At 47.7% G+C, this 18,814-nt stretch overlaps 1 protein-coding gene across 1 annotated transcript; it reads left to right on the top strand.

The window, feature by feature from the left end:
- Window positions 1–2,222: 2,222 nt before the first annotated feature.
- On the top strand, window positions 2,223–17,190 carry LOC123042670 (probable alpha-glucosidase Os06g0675700). The gene is made up of 3 exons (XM_044465077.1): window positions 2,223–2,416; window positions 9,761–10,045; window positions 15,069–17,190. Exons 1-3 carry the CDS (start codon window positions 2,223–2,225, stop codon window positions 17,188–17,190), a joined length of 2,601 nt encoding a protein of 866 aa, XP_044321012.1.
- Window positions 17,191–18,814: the final 1,624 nt, after the last annotated feature.

Consider the following 18,814-nt stretch of genomic DNA (forward strand, 5'->3'; position numbering starts at 1 on the left):
CATAATCCCCCACGTTGATCTTTTTTTTAAACATCAGTACAGACACAAGCGCTCATATACACACGCATACACTCGCCCCTATGAACGCACACACGCACTCTCTATGCCTATGAGTACCTCCGAAAGACTGAGCCGACATATCATCTTGAAACTTACAAAGTCACCGTAGGCACCTTCATCGTCGACGGGAACATCTACTCCCACTGAATGCGCATCGCCGGAAATCCTGAAATAAATCCAGGAATAAATGCGAGCACCAGGATTTGAACCCTGATGGGCTAGGGATACCACAATCCCTCTAACCATCCAACAACAGGTTGGTCCCCCCCTCAACGTTGATCTGTCAGTTAAACATGTAACTAATCTCCTGTAGGTCTAGCATTGCGCATCCACATGTCTCCAAGTATTAATCCCCCAACCTAAGTGAAAATCTCCAAATTACTATAACTTTTGCAATATTATAATAATGAATAAATAGTTAGTATTAATAAAAATAAAATATCTACTATATCACTAAGCTCCACAAGGAGCGAAGGCCTCTCTCAATTGAGGACATTGATTTTGGATTGGATTCTTAATTTTGACCTGGTCAACAATTTTTCAAGGAGTTCTCCATCCAAGTGAGGTGTTCAATTTAAATTTCATTCACAATTTTGACTATGATTTCTCAAATCAATCGGCAGCAGCCAACTTACAAAACATACCAATCTCGCGCATGCTCTCATAACCTCACAGAAAGAATGCCAACATGTAGTAATATAGAACCAATATGATTGTGGATTCAGTTTACAATTTTTGACTTTGTCAATCTCAAGGAACTCTCGCATTCAAGTGAGGTGTTTAATTTTTAATTTGATTCATGATTTTGACCGGTCAATGATTTCTCGAATACATCCACAACAACCAGCTTATGAAAATACATCAGGCCCGCACCCTCTCATCCCTGACAAAACATAAATGCAGACATGCGACACTGTAACACCAATACAATACATGTGGTCACGACTACAAGAAACTTACCTGCATACGTGCGGGTTAATTTGCAAATAACATCTAATTACAACATCTAGAGTCGGACGCCTCAAACACTCTCTCATACGCCCACGGATGCGCCCAGTCAGTGACCGGACATGAGAGAGAAGGAAAAAAGTGACCCAACCAGACCTCTCATACCATTCCTATACGCCCGGACTGTCTGCGAACCCTCATATCCATCTCAAATATAGGGAGAATATGAGGGCTCTCTGACGCGCTCAGGCGCGCCCGGTCAGTCCGCCACATAGGACGCGGCCCCATCCCGGACCATCTTTTCTTTTTTCTTTATTCATTCTTTTCTTTCTCTCTCTTCATCTCCACCAATCACGTGCAAGTGACCGGACATATGAGGAAGAAAATGAGGACTGTGACTGCGTGAATGAACAAATGACGGACATGTCCGGTCAGTGACCGGGCGTGTCCGCGGGCGTTTAGGGGGTCAAATTTGCCAAGTCCGGCTGTAGATGCTCTTATACCTAGAAAGAACCATAAAAAATACCTCATTATAAAAAAACACACTTCATCATCTCCCCTCACAGTCACACTAAATCCTTTTTTATGAGATCCCAACAACACCAACCGCGCAACATAGCGCACCTAATCCTTCTAGTATATTATATAGCTAAAATCATAGATGCAAAAGCCTAACTGATTTTTTTCATCTGTAACTGTAGACGATAAATAGCAATGGGGGAGAATAAGATACTTTGCCTTCCCCAAATAATTGCAGTTCTACTTTTGTCCCAAATCAAAATTCTCTAAGTGACCAAGCTTATAAAAATGACTTGGTTCATAAAGGATCTTATGTGAGTTTTTTTTTGCAATTTTGGTGTATATTTTTATGAATTTGGTCAAACTTATTCTTTTTTTTTCCTGAGAAGAAGTCTTACCTGGTAGAAAGTTAGAATCACAATTAATTCAAAATAGAGGGGGTGCAATGAGATTGTAATTTACATTTGTTGGCATTAATTGCATTCCTTCTTTACCATTGTTCTCTAGTGCTCTTTAATTACTTCCTCATTTGGATGAAGGGATAAGTCTTAATTTTGAAGTACCTACTTTTATAATCATAATCTTACACGCACATTTAAAACTTTCTGAACAATGAAGATGATTACAAGTCTATATAAAGCTGTGCGTCCAATAGCTGATGGCACTCACTTGTGTTGCACCCATCAAATCTTCTGATGACGATCGTCTCGTCATTTGCTGATCTTCTTGCACTCCTCACTATCCTCATATGCCTCCTCCACCGTTGTGGCGCCAACTATGAAGTCGAGTCGGTCGCCGGATCAGGGAATTTGTTGTCGGCCAAGCTGACACTTGTAGGCGGGACGACACAGTTCGGGCCTGATGTCAAGCAGCTCAACCTGACTGCAAGGTAAGTGTGTTTGATCTTCAAGAGGAAGATGTACGCTGATAGTAGTGTTACTATCTACAAAGCTCGACTTGTCGCAAAAGGTTTCGACAAGTTCAAGGTGTTGACTACAATGAGATTTACTCAACCATAGCGATGCTTAAGTCCATCCGAATCATGTTAGCAATTGCCATATTTTATGAAATCTGGCAAATGGATGTCAAAACTGCATTCCTTAATGCATTTATTAAAGAAGAGTTGTATATGATGCAACCAGAAGATTTTGTCAATCCTAAAGATGCTAACAAAGTGTGCGAGCTCCAACGATCTATCTGAGGACTGGTGCAAGCATCTCGGAGTTGGAATATACGCTTTGATGAGTTGATCAAAGCATATAGTTTTATACAGACTTGCGGTGAAGCCTGTATTTACAAGAAAGTGAGTGGAAATGATGTAGAATTTTCTGATAAGTATATGTGAATGACATATTGTTAATCAGAAATGATGTAGAATTTTCTGAAAGCATAAAGGAGTGTTTGAAAGGAGTTTTTCAAAGAAAGACCTCGGTGAAGCTGCTTACATATTAGGAATCAAGATCTATAGAGATAGAGATCAAGACGCTTGATAAGATTTTTCAATAAGTACATACCTTAACAAGATTTTGAAAGAGTTCAAAATGGATCAATCAAAGAAGGAGTTCTTGCCTGTATTACAACGTGTAGAGTTGAGTAAGACTCAAATCCCGACCACGCAGAAGATAGAAAGAGAATGAAAGTCATTCCCTATGCCTCAGTCATAGGTTCTATAAAGTATGTCATGCTATGTACCAGACCAGTTGTGTGCATTGCTATGAGTTTGGCAAGGGGGTACGATAATGATCCAGGAGTGGAGCACTGGATAGCGGTCAAAGTTATCCTTAGTTACCTAAGAGGACTAAGGAAATATTTCTAGGTTATGGAGGAAATAAAGAGTTCGTCGTAAAGAGTTACGTCGATGTAAGCTTTTACATCAATCCAGATGACTCTAAGTCTCGATCTGGATACAAATTGAAAGTGGGAGCAATTAGCTAGAGTAGCTCCATACAAAGCATTGTAGACATAAAAATTTGCAAAATGCATACCACTCTGAATATAACAGACCCATTGACTAAACTTCTCTCACAAGAAAAACATGATCACAGCTTAGTACTCTTTGGGTATTAATCACATAGCAATGTAAACTAGATTATTGACTCTAGTAAACCCTTTGGGTGTTGGTCACATAGTGATATGAACTATGGGTGTTAATCACATACATATGTGAACTATTGGTGTGAAATCACATGGCGATGTGATCCAGATTATTGATCCTAGTGCAAGTGGGAGACTGAAGGAAATATGCCCTAGAGGCAATAATAAAGTTATTATTTATTTTCTTCTTTCATGATAAATATTTATTATTCATGCTAGAATCTGTCTTAACCAGAAACTTAGTACATGTGTGAATACATAGACAAAACATAGTGTCCCTAGTATGCCTCTACTTGACTAGCTCAATAATCAAAGATGGTTATGTTTCCTAACCATAGACATGTGTTGTCATTTGATGAATGGGATTACATCATTAGGGGAATGATGTGATGGACAAGACCCATTCGTTATCTTAGCATTATGATCGTTACAGTTTCATTGCTACTTCTTTCTTCATGACTTATACATGTTCCTCAGTCTATGAGATTATGCAATTCCCGAATACCTGAGGAATACCTTGTGTGCTACCAAACGTCACAACATAATTGGGTGATTATAAAGATGCTCTACAGGTGTCTCCGAAGGTGTTTGTTGGGTTGGCATAGATCGAGATTAGGATTTGTCACTCCTATTTCGGAGCCGTGTCTCTGGGCGCTCTCGGTAATGCTCATCACTATAAGCCTTGCAAGCAATGTGACTAATGATTTAGTTGCGCGGTGAGGTATTACTGAACGAGTAAAGAGACTTGCTGGTAACGAGATTGAACTAGGTATGATGATACCGACAATCGAATCTCAGGCAAGTAACATATCGTTGACAAAGGGAACAATGTATGTTGTTATGCGGTTTGACCGATAAAGATCTTCGCAGAATATGTAGGAGCCAATATGAGCATCCAGGTTCCGCTATTGGTTATTGACCAGAGATGTGTCTCGGTCATGTATACATAGTTCTCGAACCCGTAGGGTCCGCACGCTTAACGTTCGATGATGATTTGTATTATGAGTTATGTGATTTGATGACCAAAGTTTGTTCGAAGTCCCGGATGAGGTCACGGACATGACGAGGAGTCTCGAAATGGTTGAGAGGTAAAGATTCATATATTGGAAGGCTATATTCAGACATCGGGAAGGTTTCGAGTGATTCGGGTATTTTTCGGAGTACCGGGGAGTTATGGGAATTCAACGGGAGAAGTAATGGGCCTTATTGGGCCATACGGGAAATAGAAGAGGCAGGCCAAGGGGAGGTGGCGCCCTCCCCCATGTGTCCAAATTGGACTAGGGGAAGGGGGCGGCACCCCCTTGCCCTTTCCTACTCCCTCTCTCTTTCCCTCTTTCATTCACTCCTACTCCTAAAAGGGAAGGGATTCCTACTAGGACTTGGAAGTCCTAGTAGGACTCCATACTTTTGGTGCGCGCATAGGGGGCCGTCCTCTCTTCCTCCCTCCTTTATATACGTGGGCAGGGGGCACCCCAAAGATACACAAGTTTCTCTTAACCGTGGTGGTGCTCCCCCTCCACAGTTACACACCTCGATCATACCATCGTAGTGCTTAGGCGAAGCCCTGCGCCGGTAACATTATCATCACCGTCGCCATGCCGTCGTGCAGATGAAACTCACCCTCGGCCTCAACTGGATCAAGAGTACGAGGGACGTCATCAAGCGGAACGTGTGCTGAACGCGGAGGTGCCGTACGTTCGGTACTTGGATCGGTTGGATCGCGAAGACGTACGACTACATCAACCGCGTTACTAAACGCTTCCGCTTTCGGTCTACGAGGGTACATGGGTACACTCTCCCCTCTCGTTGCTATGCATCTCCTAGATAGATCTTGCGTGATCGTAGGATTTTTTTTGAAATTACCGCGTTCTCCAACATCAAACCACAACAGATCCCACTTAGTCGCCCTGTTGACCCGAAGAACGAGGGCACCGTGACCATAGCACCTTCATCGGGCCATCGTCAGCTGCCCGAACACCACAGCTCTGAGGCCGCTGCCCTAGGATCAAGCTATGCCTCACGCACGGCCAACGTCTAGGGCCACAACCGCGCTCCAGGTGGAGATCTCCCACGAGGACGAGGAGACGAGGGCCAATCGGTCGCCGTCCGCCAGGCAGGGCTTTTGCTTGCCGGCCTCCTCCGACGGCGACGACTAATTGAAGGGGAGGAGGAGTGGGGGCGGCGGTGGCTAGGGTTCGCCCGAGCCACCCCGCTAGGAGTGGTGCGGATGCCGTACCCCTGTGAGGTGGACGTGGGACGCTGAGCCCATGCTATGTTGGACTAGTAGAAAAAATATCTTGTTTTTTTTGTGGAGTGTATGATAGCATGATGATATCCCAAAAATTCCTACAACCATATGTTGGATGACCTAATAAGATGGTCACCTCCATAACTCGCTGCATGCATAGCCAAGAAGTATGCACTCTGAGTAGAAAATTTAGGAACGGCTTGCCGGCTGAACCGTTCTGCCGGTCCCGCGCGGGCCACTCGATCGAAGCGAGGCGAAGCGCATCGTACGCCTCACGCTCCTCCCGGTCCCCTTCTTCCTCCTTTAGATCCCGCCGTCGGCTAGCCCTAACCCCGCGCAGGTCACCTCCATCCTTCATATCCCCTTCTTTCCCGCTGTCCACCCTAGCCCCGGCTGCAGGTTTCTTCCGCGCCCGGCAAGCCGGAGTTGGAAGCCGCCATGGATATACCATCCGCGAGCTGCTGGGTACTCCCCTGTGCTGGAACCGTCCACCGGAGATGCTTCAACCATGGCAGCGCGAGTGCGCGACCTCCTCTCCAACCATCTGCTTCCAGATGAACTTTGGAAGCATTTTTTTCTCCTCCACCGATGTTGCAACCGACGACCAAAAAAGTTACAACCGTTCAATTCGAGAGCTTTAACTAGCGGTATATCAAGCTTCAACCAGACACCATGCACTGAAAAAAGCTACAACCGTTCATACAAAAAGCTTCAACCATAGTTTGAAAAGCTGCAAACCAGGGAATAGAGAAGTTTCATCGGACCACTATGAAATAAAAAATCCACACCCGTCATTTTTGAGAAAGCTTCAACCATTGAATTGAAAAGCTTCAACCGGTTTTATAAAAAGCTTCAACTAGCTTTATAGGACGCTTCAACCCGCGAGTACAGAACAAAAAAGTTGCAATCGTTGACGTGAAAAGCTTCAACCATATTTTTGAAAAGCTTCAACCCGGCGACAAAAAGCTGGTCTGGCACCTCACCATTGATGCAATGGCTTCACGGCGGAGCTGCAACGACGACAAACTCGAGGGACCGGCGATGAACTACTGGCGGCTTTGCGCGGAGATGCGGCCATCGGCGGTGAGCGGCGTTGCTACAAGCTGGACGGGGCGGCACTCCTTCGTCGGAGCTGCGACCTTTGCTGGCAGGAGCTACATGCGGCAGAGCTGGCGAGAGCCACGACGGACTGGGGGCGGGCCACGCGGGCGACGGTGACGCTGGAGAGGATCCGGCGGCTGGGAGGACGCCCAGGACCGAGGGCGGCGCTCGCGCTGCCGCGAAAGGAAAGAAGGGGATAGGAGGAAGACAAGGCCCCGGATCAGACGGCAGCACTCGCTGCATCGTGCGGCTAGGGCTCGCGCATCAGATGGTTGGTGCTGGACCGGCCCAACAGTTGGGCCAGTGCACCGGCGCAGATCAGCGCCCAAAAAAAGCTAGACTTTTCACCATACCAAACCACAAAATCTTCGTTATAAATTATAGGAAGGCGCATCCACGTCATGAGGATGGAATGTGTGCTGAATAAGATCTTTCATTCACTCAGAGCAGATTATGGACCAAAAGGCCAAAACCCTAGTTCAGGCGAGTCCTAAGGTGCTTTGCCAAAAAATTTTAGACCATATTCCCAAGGGATCCACGTGCAATAATCTACACATACGAATGGTTTACGCATGTTTTACGTAATCTTCCAACTAATAATTTCCCCCCTGAATTTCACCAGGGTGGGCTCCTCTCTCCCCCTATGTCCAATCATAACCCCACACGTTGACCTGTCCGTTAAACATGTAACCAATCTCCTGTAGGTCTAGCATTGCGCATCCACATGTCTCCAAGTATTAATCCCCCAACCTAAGTGAAACTCCCCAAATTACTATAACTTTTGCAATATTATAATTATGAGTAAATAGTTAGTATTAGTAAAAATAAAATATCTACTATATCACTAAGCTCCATAGGGAGCGAAGGCCTCTCCCAATTGAGGACATTGGTTTTGGATTGGATTCTTAATTTTGACTTGGTCAACAATTTTTCAAGGAGCTCTCCATCCAAGTGAGGTGTTCAATTTTAAATCTCGTTCATGATTTTGACTATAATTTCTCAAATCAATCGGCAACAGCCAACTTATAAAAATATATCAGTCTCGCGCATGCTCTCATAACCTGACAGAAAGAATGCCAACATGTAGTACTATAGAACCAATATGATTTTGGATTCACTTTACAATCTTTGACTTTGTCAATCTCAAGGAACTCTCGCATTCAAGTGAGGTGTTTAATTTTGACTTTGATTCATGATTTTGACTGGTCAGTGATTTCTCGAATCCATCCGCAACAACCAGGTTATAAAAATACATCAATCCCGCACCCTCTCATCGCCTGACAAAACATAAATGCAAACATGCGACACTGTAACACCAATACAATACATGTGGCCACGACTGCAAGAAACTTACCTGCATACGTGCGGGTTAATTTGCAAATAATATATAATTACAACATCTAGAGTCCAACGCCTCAAACACTCTCTCATACGCCCGCAGATGCGCCCGGTCAGTGACCGGACATGAGAGAAGGGAAAAAACTGACCCAACCAGACCTCTCATACCATCCCTATACGTTCGGACTATCCGCGAACCCTCATATCCATCTCAAATGTAGGGAGGATAGGAGGCTTTCGGACGCGCTTGGGCGCGCCCGGTCAGTCCGCCACGTAGGACACGACCCTACTCCAGACCACCTTTTCTCTTTCTTTATTCATTCTTTTCTTTCTCTCTCTTCATCTCCGCCAATACGTGCATGTGACCGGATATATGAGGAAGAAAATGAAGACTGTGACTGCGTGAACAAACAAATGACGGACACGCCCGGTCAGTGACCGGGCGCGTCCGCAGGCGTTTAGGTGGTCATATTTGCTAAGTCCGGCTGTAAATGCTCTTATACCCCAGAAAGAACCATCAAAATACCGCATTATAAAAAAAACACTTCATCATATCCCCTCACAGTCACAGTAAATCCCTTTTTATGAGATCCCAACAACACCAACCGCGCAACATAGCGCGCCTAATCCTTCTAGTATATTATATAGCTAAACTCATAGATGCAAAAGCTTGACTTGTTTTTTTCATCTGTAACCGTAGACAATAAATAGCAATGGGGCAGAATAAGATACTTTGCCTTCCCAAAATAATTGCAGTTCTACTTTTGTCCCAAACCAAACTTCTCTAACTGACCAAGCTTATAAAAATAACTTGGTTCATAAAGGATCTTGTGTGAGTTTTTTTTCTTTGCAATTTGGTGTATATTTTTATGAACTCGGTCAAACTTATTCTTCTTTTTACATACGTTGGCATTAATTACTTTCCTTCTTTACCATTGTTCTTTAGTACTCCTTAATTTACTTCCTCATTTGGAGGAAGCGATAAGTCTTAACTTTGAAGTACCTCCTTTTATAGTCATAATCTTAGGCGCACATTTAAAACTTTCCGAACATTGAAGATGATTACAAGTCTATATTAAGTTGAGCGTGCAACAGCTGATGACACTCACTTGTGTTGCACCCATTTTTTGAAATCATATCATCTGATGACGATCATCTCTTCATTTGCTGATCTTCTCGCACTCCTCACCATCCTCATATGCCTCCTCCACCGTTGTGGCGCCAACTATGAAGTCGAGTCGGTCTCCGGGTCAGGGAATTTGCTGTTGGCGAAGCTGAAACTAGTAGGCGGGACGGCGGAGTTCGGGCCTGATGTCAAGCGGCTCAATCTGACTGCAAGGTAAGTGTGTTTGATCTTCATCTGATTAAGGGGTTTAATTCTTGAGTTGGGTTTTTTCTTTGAAAAGAGGTACAATCCCCTCACTGTTTCAATTTTTATATGATCGGCGGCAGCCTAGAGACGGACAACTGGCTCCACGTGCGCATCACCGACGCCGACCATCAGCGATGGGAGGTCCCCCAGGACGTCATGCCGCGCCCAGCGCCGGTGCTGGAGGATGTCTTGCTACATTCCTCGGGCATGAGCAATGCTTCCTTCCCCGGCAGCAACACCATGTCCAGCGAGTCTTCAGACCTGACCTTCACCATCCACACCGCCCCGTTCCGCTTAACCGTCTCCCGCCGCTCCACCGGCGACGTCCTCTTCGACACCTCCGCCACACTCGTCTTCAAGAATCGGTACGTAATACTCCCTTCGTTCCTAAATATAAGTCTTTGCAGAGATTTCACTATGAACCACATGCGGATGTATATAGATGCATTTTAGAGTGTAGATTCACTCATTTTGCTCCGTATGTAGTCTCTAGTGGAATCTCTATCTTTCCCTACTAATAAAGCACGGAGTGCTTCTCGTCGTCCGTCATGGTCGTTTTACAAAAAAAACCCTTTGTTTGTGAGAATTCAACCCGCAGTCCTATCTTAAGTGGATATCTGAGAAAACGTTTCGTTTTTACAAAAACAACCCTGCATTAGTTACAATCCTACCCGCGATCCTTAATTAAACTGCTTCACCGCGTTCTCCACCGCTGGGTACGGGCCGTCGCTTGCCGTCGGCGTCCACGCAATAGGAGACAGCGAAGGGGTGATGCATCGCGGCGGAAAAAAAGGAAGAAGGAGGCGGGGTCAGCCTGCTGGTTTGCCATCGCCGGAGAGGCTCGTGGCAGGGAGCTCCTCTCCTCTGCTTGAGGCACAAGTCGGTTGAAGCGCTCGGGCTGCAGAGCTACAGGGCGGGGGCCGAAGGGTGGCGAAGGCGCTGGATGGGACTTGGTGCAGGTCTCCGGCGAGATGGAGATGGCGTGGAGGGGGTATAGATGCCGGCGGGTCCTTGGCCGACGGCGCTCCGGCATCGGGCGGCCATGGCCATCTCTCTGCAGAAAAATAAAAGATAGAGAAAGCTCTTAGAGAAAAGATGGAGGAAGAAGGGGAGGCCTCACCGACCTCGGCAGCAAGCTGAAGAAAGGGAGGGGCTCCTGGCTCCTAGGAAGTGCGAGCATCGAAATGTTGCTCAGGGGCTGCCGTGCTCGCGCACGAGACCGACCCATGTCTGATTTGGATTGAAACGAAGAACGATGGCATGCTTCACCAACCAAAAATGCGGAAGCAGACCTGGAAGGAAGGTCACGAACAGTTGAAGAGGAAAGAGAAGCGTGAAATCCAAAAAAGAGAGGGGAGAGAGCCAATTTGAAGATACAGAAAAAAGGTCCGGGGTCAAGATACAGAGAAAAGGACTTGCGCCGGCACGACATGTCGGCATGCCATGGCCGCCATCCGATGGTGGGGTCGCAGTTGAACAACACGAGTATGAGAGTGGCTGTCGGTGCTGGAGCGCACGGCCGGAGAGGAGCCCTTCATGGCCGGAGGAGCGGGGATTCCCGACGAGGGGAGCAGCCATCGCCATGGCCGGGTGGTGCAGGGATCCGGGGGAGCTGGGGGAGGGGGAGGCGGGTAGGCAGTGCCCATGGCCGGGGGTGGTGCGGCGTGCGGGGATCCAATGGAGCGGAGAGGGTGGGGGTGGAGATCCAGCGGCGTGCGGCGCGGCAGTGGGTGTAGGCGGCAGGTGAGGCGTGACCCAGGAGAGGTCCGGTTGTGGACAACTGCCATCACGGAAGAGAAACCGAGGAGATAATTAATCAGCCAGGTTGCGAGCGACGAGTCCAAGGAGCGCTACCGACGCGGCTGTTGGTTTCTTCTAGACCAGCTAACGCGTGTGTGCCTAGCTTTATCTTTAGACTAGCGTGCACACATGTCACAATTCCTATTTTTTTTTCTTTTTGCCATTTAAAAAAAATACCTGCTTTTTGTAGTTTGGATTTTTTTCCTTTGCGAAATTAATACTTTGGATCCTTCACGCATCGATAAAAATCTTCGAATCCATCATGCGAAAGTGTTAGAGCATTTACAACAGGACATCTTCAATCCATCTCAAGCGTACAGGTGAATGGTTGGTCACTGACAGGTCACGAAAATTCGATTCAGACGGGCGCCTAAAATGGGTCTTAAATGCCCGGGCCGACCGGCACCCTCATATAGCCTAAATATGGGCCGGATACGGGGGTGCCCGGACGCGTCCTCCACGTCAGACCCGACTCATGCTGTCTCACCGACCCTTTATATATTCATCTCCATCCGCTCGCCAAACCAAATACTAGCCACTTCACTCCACTCTCCTATGTTGATGTCCCTCATGAACTCATAATGACTGGCTACTAAAAAAAGAAACAAACACCATACATACATGGAGAAGAATAAGATAATGTTACACTAACATCTACACACATGTTAGGGCACACGAGACGAAAACATATATGCTTGCACATCCAGTAAAGTAACATATAAAATAAATTGTCTCCAACTGATCCCGGTTCATACAGTGCATAATAAAGCAGAAAGGAACAACTAAGAGAATAGTAATATGGTGTGTCCTTAAGGAAGGAAAGAAATTAGGAGGAATAATATCAGGCTGGAAGGAATGGAATTAGAGAAAGATTAAAACTCTCATGTCGGAGAAGGAAAGAATAAACTCCGTTCTTGCTAGGGACAAAAAGAAAATAGTACGATCAGGAATTAATATTTAAAATGTTTTTGCCTTCTGAAACATTATGTGTAATTATTAGAAATCATTCGTGCATTTTAATTTATTTTGCGAAGTTTTAAGAAAAGTTGTCACGTGTTAAACTAATATTAATATAATTTTAAAATTGTTCACCCTTTTCTGCAAGAAAAAGTTTCTGTTATTCTAAAAAGTGTTCACATGCTTAAACAATCGTAATTAAAAAATATCCATTCTCTTTTAAGAAGTCCATGTGATTTAAAAAAATCATAATTAGAAAATATCCATTCTCTTGTAAGAAGTACATGTGATTTAAAAAGATTCTATATTTTTTTAAAGAATATCGATGCATTTTGAAAACTAATATACTATTTTAAAGTGCATGGGTGTAGGAGGGATAGTGTGTGACTAGGTGTAGGTTGCAACGGGAAGGGCGGACGTCACGTCCAGCTCGCCGATTAATTTTTAAAACATTAGAAATTCACTTGTGATGGTGTGGTTGAGTGGCAAGTGTGAGGGGTTTAGGGTTTAGGCGGTGGCCAAGATCGTCACCATGAGATTGGCCGCGTACGGACGCAATGTGATCAGATGGACACCACGATCATAGTTGATGAAGGCCGGAATGAGGATAAGCAATAACATGGATGAGGCGGTATGTTAAAATAGATATCATGGACATAAGTCGTGTTTATTATGCTAGAAGCATGTGTTTTATTCTCCCGTTGCAACGCACGCACGGATTGACTCCGCGGGTTCACCGTCACAATACGCTTCTTTCCATGAATTTACGCTTTCAGTTCAAATTTAAAACATATACGTGAGGTCATATTTATTTTTTATGTTCAACCCGCAGTCCCTATGGGAAACAACCTGGAAGAGGAAAAAAAACACCACGTGGCCGTCCGTCTCGCTCAGCAGTTCGTCTCCAGCACGAACACGAGTGGGGAACTAAAAAGTCAATCCACCGCTGCTTTTCCTCCTCAGCCCTGTCTCTTTCGATCTCTCTCTCACCTGCCATTGCTTTCCACCGTCGACCGATTCCGGACAGCGCCGTGCTCGAGGCGGGCGTGCTCTCGCCGGCGTCATGTGTGCTGGCATTGGCGCCCCTGTCTCTCCCCTGTCTTGGGATTGTGGCGGCCGCAGATCACATCATGGCCTCGCGGCGGCGGCGACAGTGACGACGGTGCACCCATCTGAATCGACTGAAAAAAGGAAATACACGAGCACATCCCCTCCTGATCTCCTATGGCATCGCAAGCTAATCATGTCGCCGCCATGGTCGACCCTACCTCTCGATCTCACCCGTCGACGTCATGGAGCACCAGCGAACCCACCGACGAACTCACCAAAGACAGAGATAGACTCCTGCGTCATGATCTCCAAGGCCAAGATGCAACTCTGCTAGGTTGGATCGGCGGCAAAGGTCAGCCTCCCATATCCATCTCTTACCCCAGCCTCTCCCTCTCTTCTCTCCGATCTTGTGTGTCACGTGGCATTAGGACATGCGACGCCAGTAGAGCACGCGGCGGTGGTGGCTTGCTAGACGAAACGGATTTGGGGCTGCGCCAGAAAAGGGCTCCGCTCTGGTTTGTAGGTGATGAGGTCGACAGGAGAAGTGTTGGCTGGGAGCAGTTAGCGATTTTCGAATGGAGACTGAACTGGAATTTTTGTCTGCGCCGCTTCTTGCAGATAGTCCATGGTTTGTACAAATAACCACATGTAAATCTTAATTTAGAACCTTATATGTGGAGAAACTAGAAATACTACGTATGTGTTTTTCCCTGGCTCCCAGACCCACATCAGACTGTTACTCTAATGTAAAGTTTGAACTTTGTGTTGGCAGATCTTTTTCGCCTTGAAGCACTCTGTGAATTACACCAGAATAGCAGCAACATCAGGCCACTTGAGAGCAGGGGTGTCATTGGAGTCCTCCTCCCTTAAATGTTCAGCTCTCGGACATTGCACCAATAATGCTGGATTATACCGATGTGCAGATTGTAAGTTTCATATATCCAGACTGGGACCTTTCTTCCTCTTATTTTGCCGTCAAAACTGAAAAAGAGTGATGCTAAGGCCCCGTTCGGCAACACTCCGCTCGGCCAAACGCCTCGCCTAGGGCATAAATGGAGGTCTAGGCAGGGCAAGCAAGGAATTGCCTACCCAAGCAAGAAATCATGCATCATATTGCACTGATATGTCAAATGTGTTATATTCCAATGAAGTAGACAGTAATTAACTTACTTATATGCCCTAAAATAATATCAACACCCATATAATAATCACAAATACACTACAAGTAAAACCAATATTACCGCCTAGGCCACGCCTAGGGTGCTTAGGCACCGCCTAGGCACTAGGCGAAGGCCAACCGCCTCGCTTACGCCTACCGCTTTTTCCAACCTTGAGTGTAACCTTATCTTTGACGTTTGTAAAAGTTGGATTAAAAAAGTGTTGCATAATGGCACGTGGAGCAAGTTATATTTAATATTTCGCCCGGTGCAACGCACGGGCATTTTGTACTAGTAAAGACTTAAATTTAGAAACGGAGGGAGTACATAACATGATAGTACCAGACACCCGGCGGAGCTAGTTGATCCGTAAGTAACCAAGTACTGATGGAGTGATGGGCATGTTGAACTAACTATAATGCAGGTACTTGGAGGTGACGTCGGCGCTGCCAGCCAGGGGGGCATCTTTGTACGGGCTGGGCGAGCAGACGAAACGGACATTCCGGCTCCAGCAGAACGACACGTTCACGATCTGGAACGAGGACCTGGAGAGGTCGGACCTACTGGACATCAACCTCTACAGCTCACACCCATTCTACATGGACGTGCGCCCCGGCGGCGCTGCGCACGGCGTGCTGCTCCTCAACAGCAACGGGATGGACATAAAGTACGGCGGGTCCTACATCACCTACAAGGTGATCGGCGGCGTGCTCGACTTCTACTTCTTCGCAGGCCCCTCCCCGCTCGCCGTCGTCGAGCAGTACACCCAGCTCATCGGCCGCCCTGCCCCCATGCCGTACTGGTCATTCGGGTTCCACCAGTGCAGGTATGGCTACAAGAATGTGGCTGACCTGGAGGGTGTGGTCGCCGGCTATGCCAAGGCCAAGATCCCACTGGAGTCGATTTGGTCCGACATCGACTACATGGACGGTTACCAGGACTTCACGCTGGATCCGGTGAACTACCCGGCGAAACTGCTCCGGCCGTTTGTCGACCGGCTCCACAATAACAGCCAGAAATACGTGGTCATCATTGACCCGGCGATCAAAAAAGAAGCAGCACCTCCTCAAAATGAGGCCGTGGGTTTGTTCCTCCAGCGAAACGGTACCAACTATGTCGGCCGGGTGTGGCCAGGCGAGGTCTACTACCCAGACTTCATGAGCCCACGCGCAGCTGAATACTGGGCGCGGAAGATCTCTGAGTTCCGTCGAACCATCCCCGCCGACGGGCTGTGGTGCGACATGAACGAGCCCTCCAACTTCAAGGCCTGGGAGCCGCTCAATGAGTACGATGACTCGCCCTACCGCATCAACAACACCGGCATTCACCGTAACCTTAATAACAAGACCGTGCCGGTCTCCGCAGTACACTTCAATGGCGTGTCGGAGTATGATGCGCACAACCTCTATGGCCTCCTCGAGTCCCGGGCCACACATGATGCTCTTCTCAAAGACACGGCGCGCCGCCCCTTCGTGCTGAGTCGCGCCACATTCATCGGCTCGGGGCGCTACACCGCTCACTGGACCGGCGACAATGCCGCACGATGGGATGAGCTTGCGCATTCCATCAACACCATCCTCAACTTTGGACTCTTCGGCATCCCCATGATGGGCGCCGACATCTGTGGCTTCAACGGCAACACGACCCAGGAGCTCTGCAGCCGCTGGATTCAGCTTGGTGCATTCTATCCGTTTGCCAGGGCCCATGCAGAGAAGACAACCGTCCGGCGAGAGCTCTACGTGTGGGAGTTGACGGCACAGTCGGCGAGGAAGGCGTTGGGGATGCGGTACCGGCTGCTCCCCTACATCTACACACTCATGTATGAGGCGCACACAACGGGGTCACCCATAGCGCGCCCTCTCTTCTTCTCCTATCCTCAGGATGCCGACACCTACGGCGTGGACAGGCAGTTCCTGCTAGGCCGTGGCGTGCTTGTCTCTCCGGTGTTAGATCCAGGCACCACCACCGTGGACGCCTATTTCCCGGCCGGCCGGTGGTTTAGTCTTCACGACCGCTCCCCCGCCATCACCTTGCAGACCGGCAAGAGAGTGACGCTCTCAGCGCCAGCGGACTCGGCAAACGTGCACCTGGCCGGCGGCAACATACTACCGTTGCAGCAGCCCGGCCTGACCACGTCCACCGCACGCCAAAGTGCGTTCCACCTCCTTGTGGCGCTCGCGGAGAATGGCACTGCCAGCGGGGAGCTGTTCTTGGATGACGGCGAGTCGCCGGAGATGGGAGGGGTGGGAGGCAACTGGACGCTGGTGAGGTTTAGCTGCAACACAGAGGATAGCAAGGGCATCATCACGACCACAATGAGTTCGCATGTGGTGCAGAACTCATACGCGCCGAACCGGACTCTGGTCATCGGCAAGGTGGCCTTCATGGGGCTCCCGTCGCCACCAAAGGGGTTCACCATCTATGTGAATGGCGCTGAGCTGAAGGCAGCCAGCACCAAGTCCCGCACGAATGGAGTATTCAGCGTCAGTGGGCTATCGCTGGTCATCGGGAATCAGTTCGAGATCAAGGTCGTCATGTCCCATTAACATCGAGACATTTGTGCATAGTTCTTTATCTGAATAAAAAATGAAAATTGGTAGTATCACCTACCAGTTCTCATGCATTGTTCTTAACTTGCACAAATATTGAACTTTGTTATGTGACTCTTATGCCTCCTGTATCTCCTAGGATGGCTAGTGCCTTTTTTTTTTGAGGGGTGAAAAACAGTTTATTCATCACCAAATTCCACAAGATGTGGGATACAAGTTGGAACCTGGGGTTGGCCTAACCACACATGGCACCCCGGCCCTAACGAAAGCGAAAACTTAGCAAGTTTATGTGCGTCTCTATTAGCCGCACGACCTTCAAACATAAAATTACAAATGAAAGAAGAAGCTCTAAATCGAATCTCTTGTATGATTGCCGCGTTTTGCCCATATGTGACTTTGAGATGTCACTAACCACTTGCTTCGCGTCAGAGGAGATCATCAGGTTGTTCAAATTGAGATCTTCGGCAAGGGCTAGTGCTTCACGACATGCGATCGTTTCCAGAATCGCTGGGTCGTCCACTCCTGCAATGACCAGCGATGAGCTACCCAGATAGTTGCCTTGTTGATCCCAACAAACCGCCGCAGCTGATCCTTCCCTCCCAGGTCTGACTCCAGCATCGACGTGAATTTTGACACATCCCGGAGGAGGGGCTCGTGGCCTGACCCAAGAGGGTCCGCCCCTTGCCGCTTGTTCTTGCTTGTTGTCCAGCGCCTCAAGCTCAGCTATAAACCTCCTGACAAAATCTGTGGTGGCTTGGGGTGTTTGAAAAATCCCTTCTGAATTGCCTTACGCCGAGCCGTCCATATCGCCCATAACGTGACCGCTAGCCAAACAAATTGCTCATGTGAAAGTGATTCCATTAGTGTAAAAAGCCATAACTTAGCTTTTGGTTCGGTGGTAGCAACCAGCACTTGTGCAAGATCATCATCAATCAAAGCCCACACACACCTGGATGATGTACAATTCAGCAGTGAATGCCTCCATGAGTCTAGTGCTCCACACATCCCACATGCCGAACTATCTGACATATGTCTATGAGCTCGAACATCTTCCGTTGGGAGGGATTGTTTAGATAACCGCCACAGGAACATCTTCACTTTCCCCGGAACCTTAGTGCGCCATAATGTTTTCCACGTTCCTTCCTCTGCCACTATCGATGACGAGCCCGCTGTGTTTTCCAACCAAGCCTCCCGCCTCCTTCTGGTTTCCACTAGCATGCGATATGCAGACTTGACAGAGAAAGTACCGTTCCTCTCGAAGTTCCAACTCCAGAAGTCAGCCGTGTTGCGTGTGCAGAGAGGAATACCCAATATGATCTTGGCATCCATAGGCATGAAAACCTGGTTGACGCGTTCAACATTCCACGTGGCGCTGGTGCAGGATGGCTAGTGCCTACACGGTCACACATGATGCCTTTAACTCCTGTGGCAACTACGAACCGACACCTCCATGGGCGGAGCTGGGCTCCAGGCAGCCCAGGCCATTGCCTGGGGCGTGAAGAATTTTCTCGGCCCATATCTACAAAAAAATTGGCCTGGGGCACAGCCGCTTCTAAGCCCAGGCCAACGGCCGAGCTGCCCAGCGAGTGGCTTTCCCTGCGCTGCTCCACAATCCTATTTG

The sequence above is a fragment of the Triticum aestivum genome, chromosome 2B (genome assembly GCF_018294505.1).
Source record: "Triticum aestivum cultivar Chinese Spring chromosome 2B, IWGSC CS RefSeq v2.1, whole genome shotgun sequence".
NCBI classification, from domain to species: domain Eukaryota; kingdom Viridiplantae; phylum Streptophyta; class Magnoliopsida; order Poales; family Poaceae; genus Triticum; species Triticum aestivum.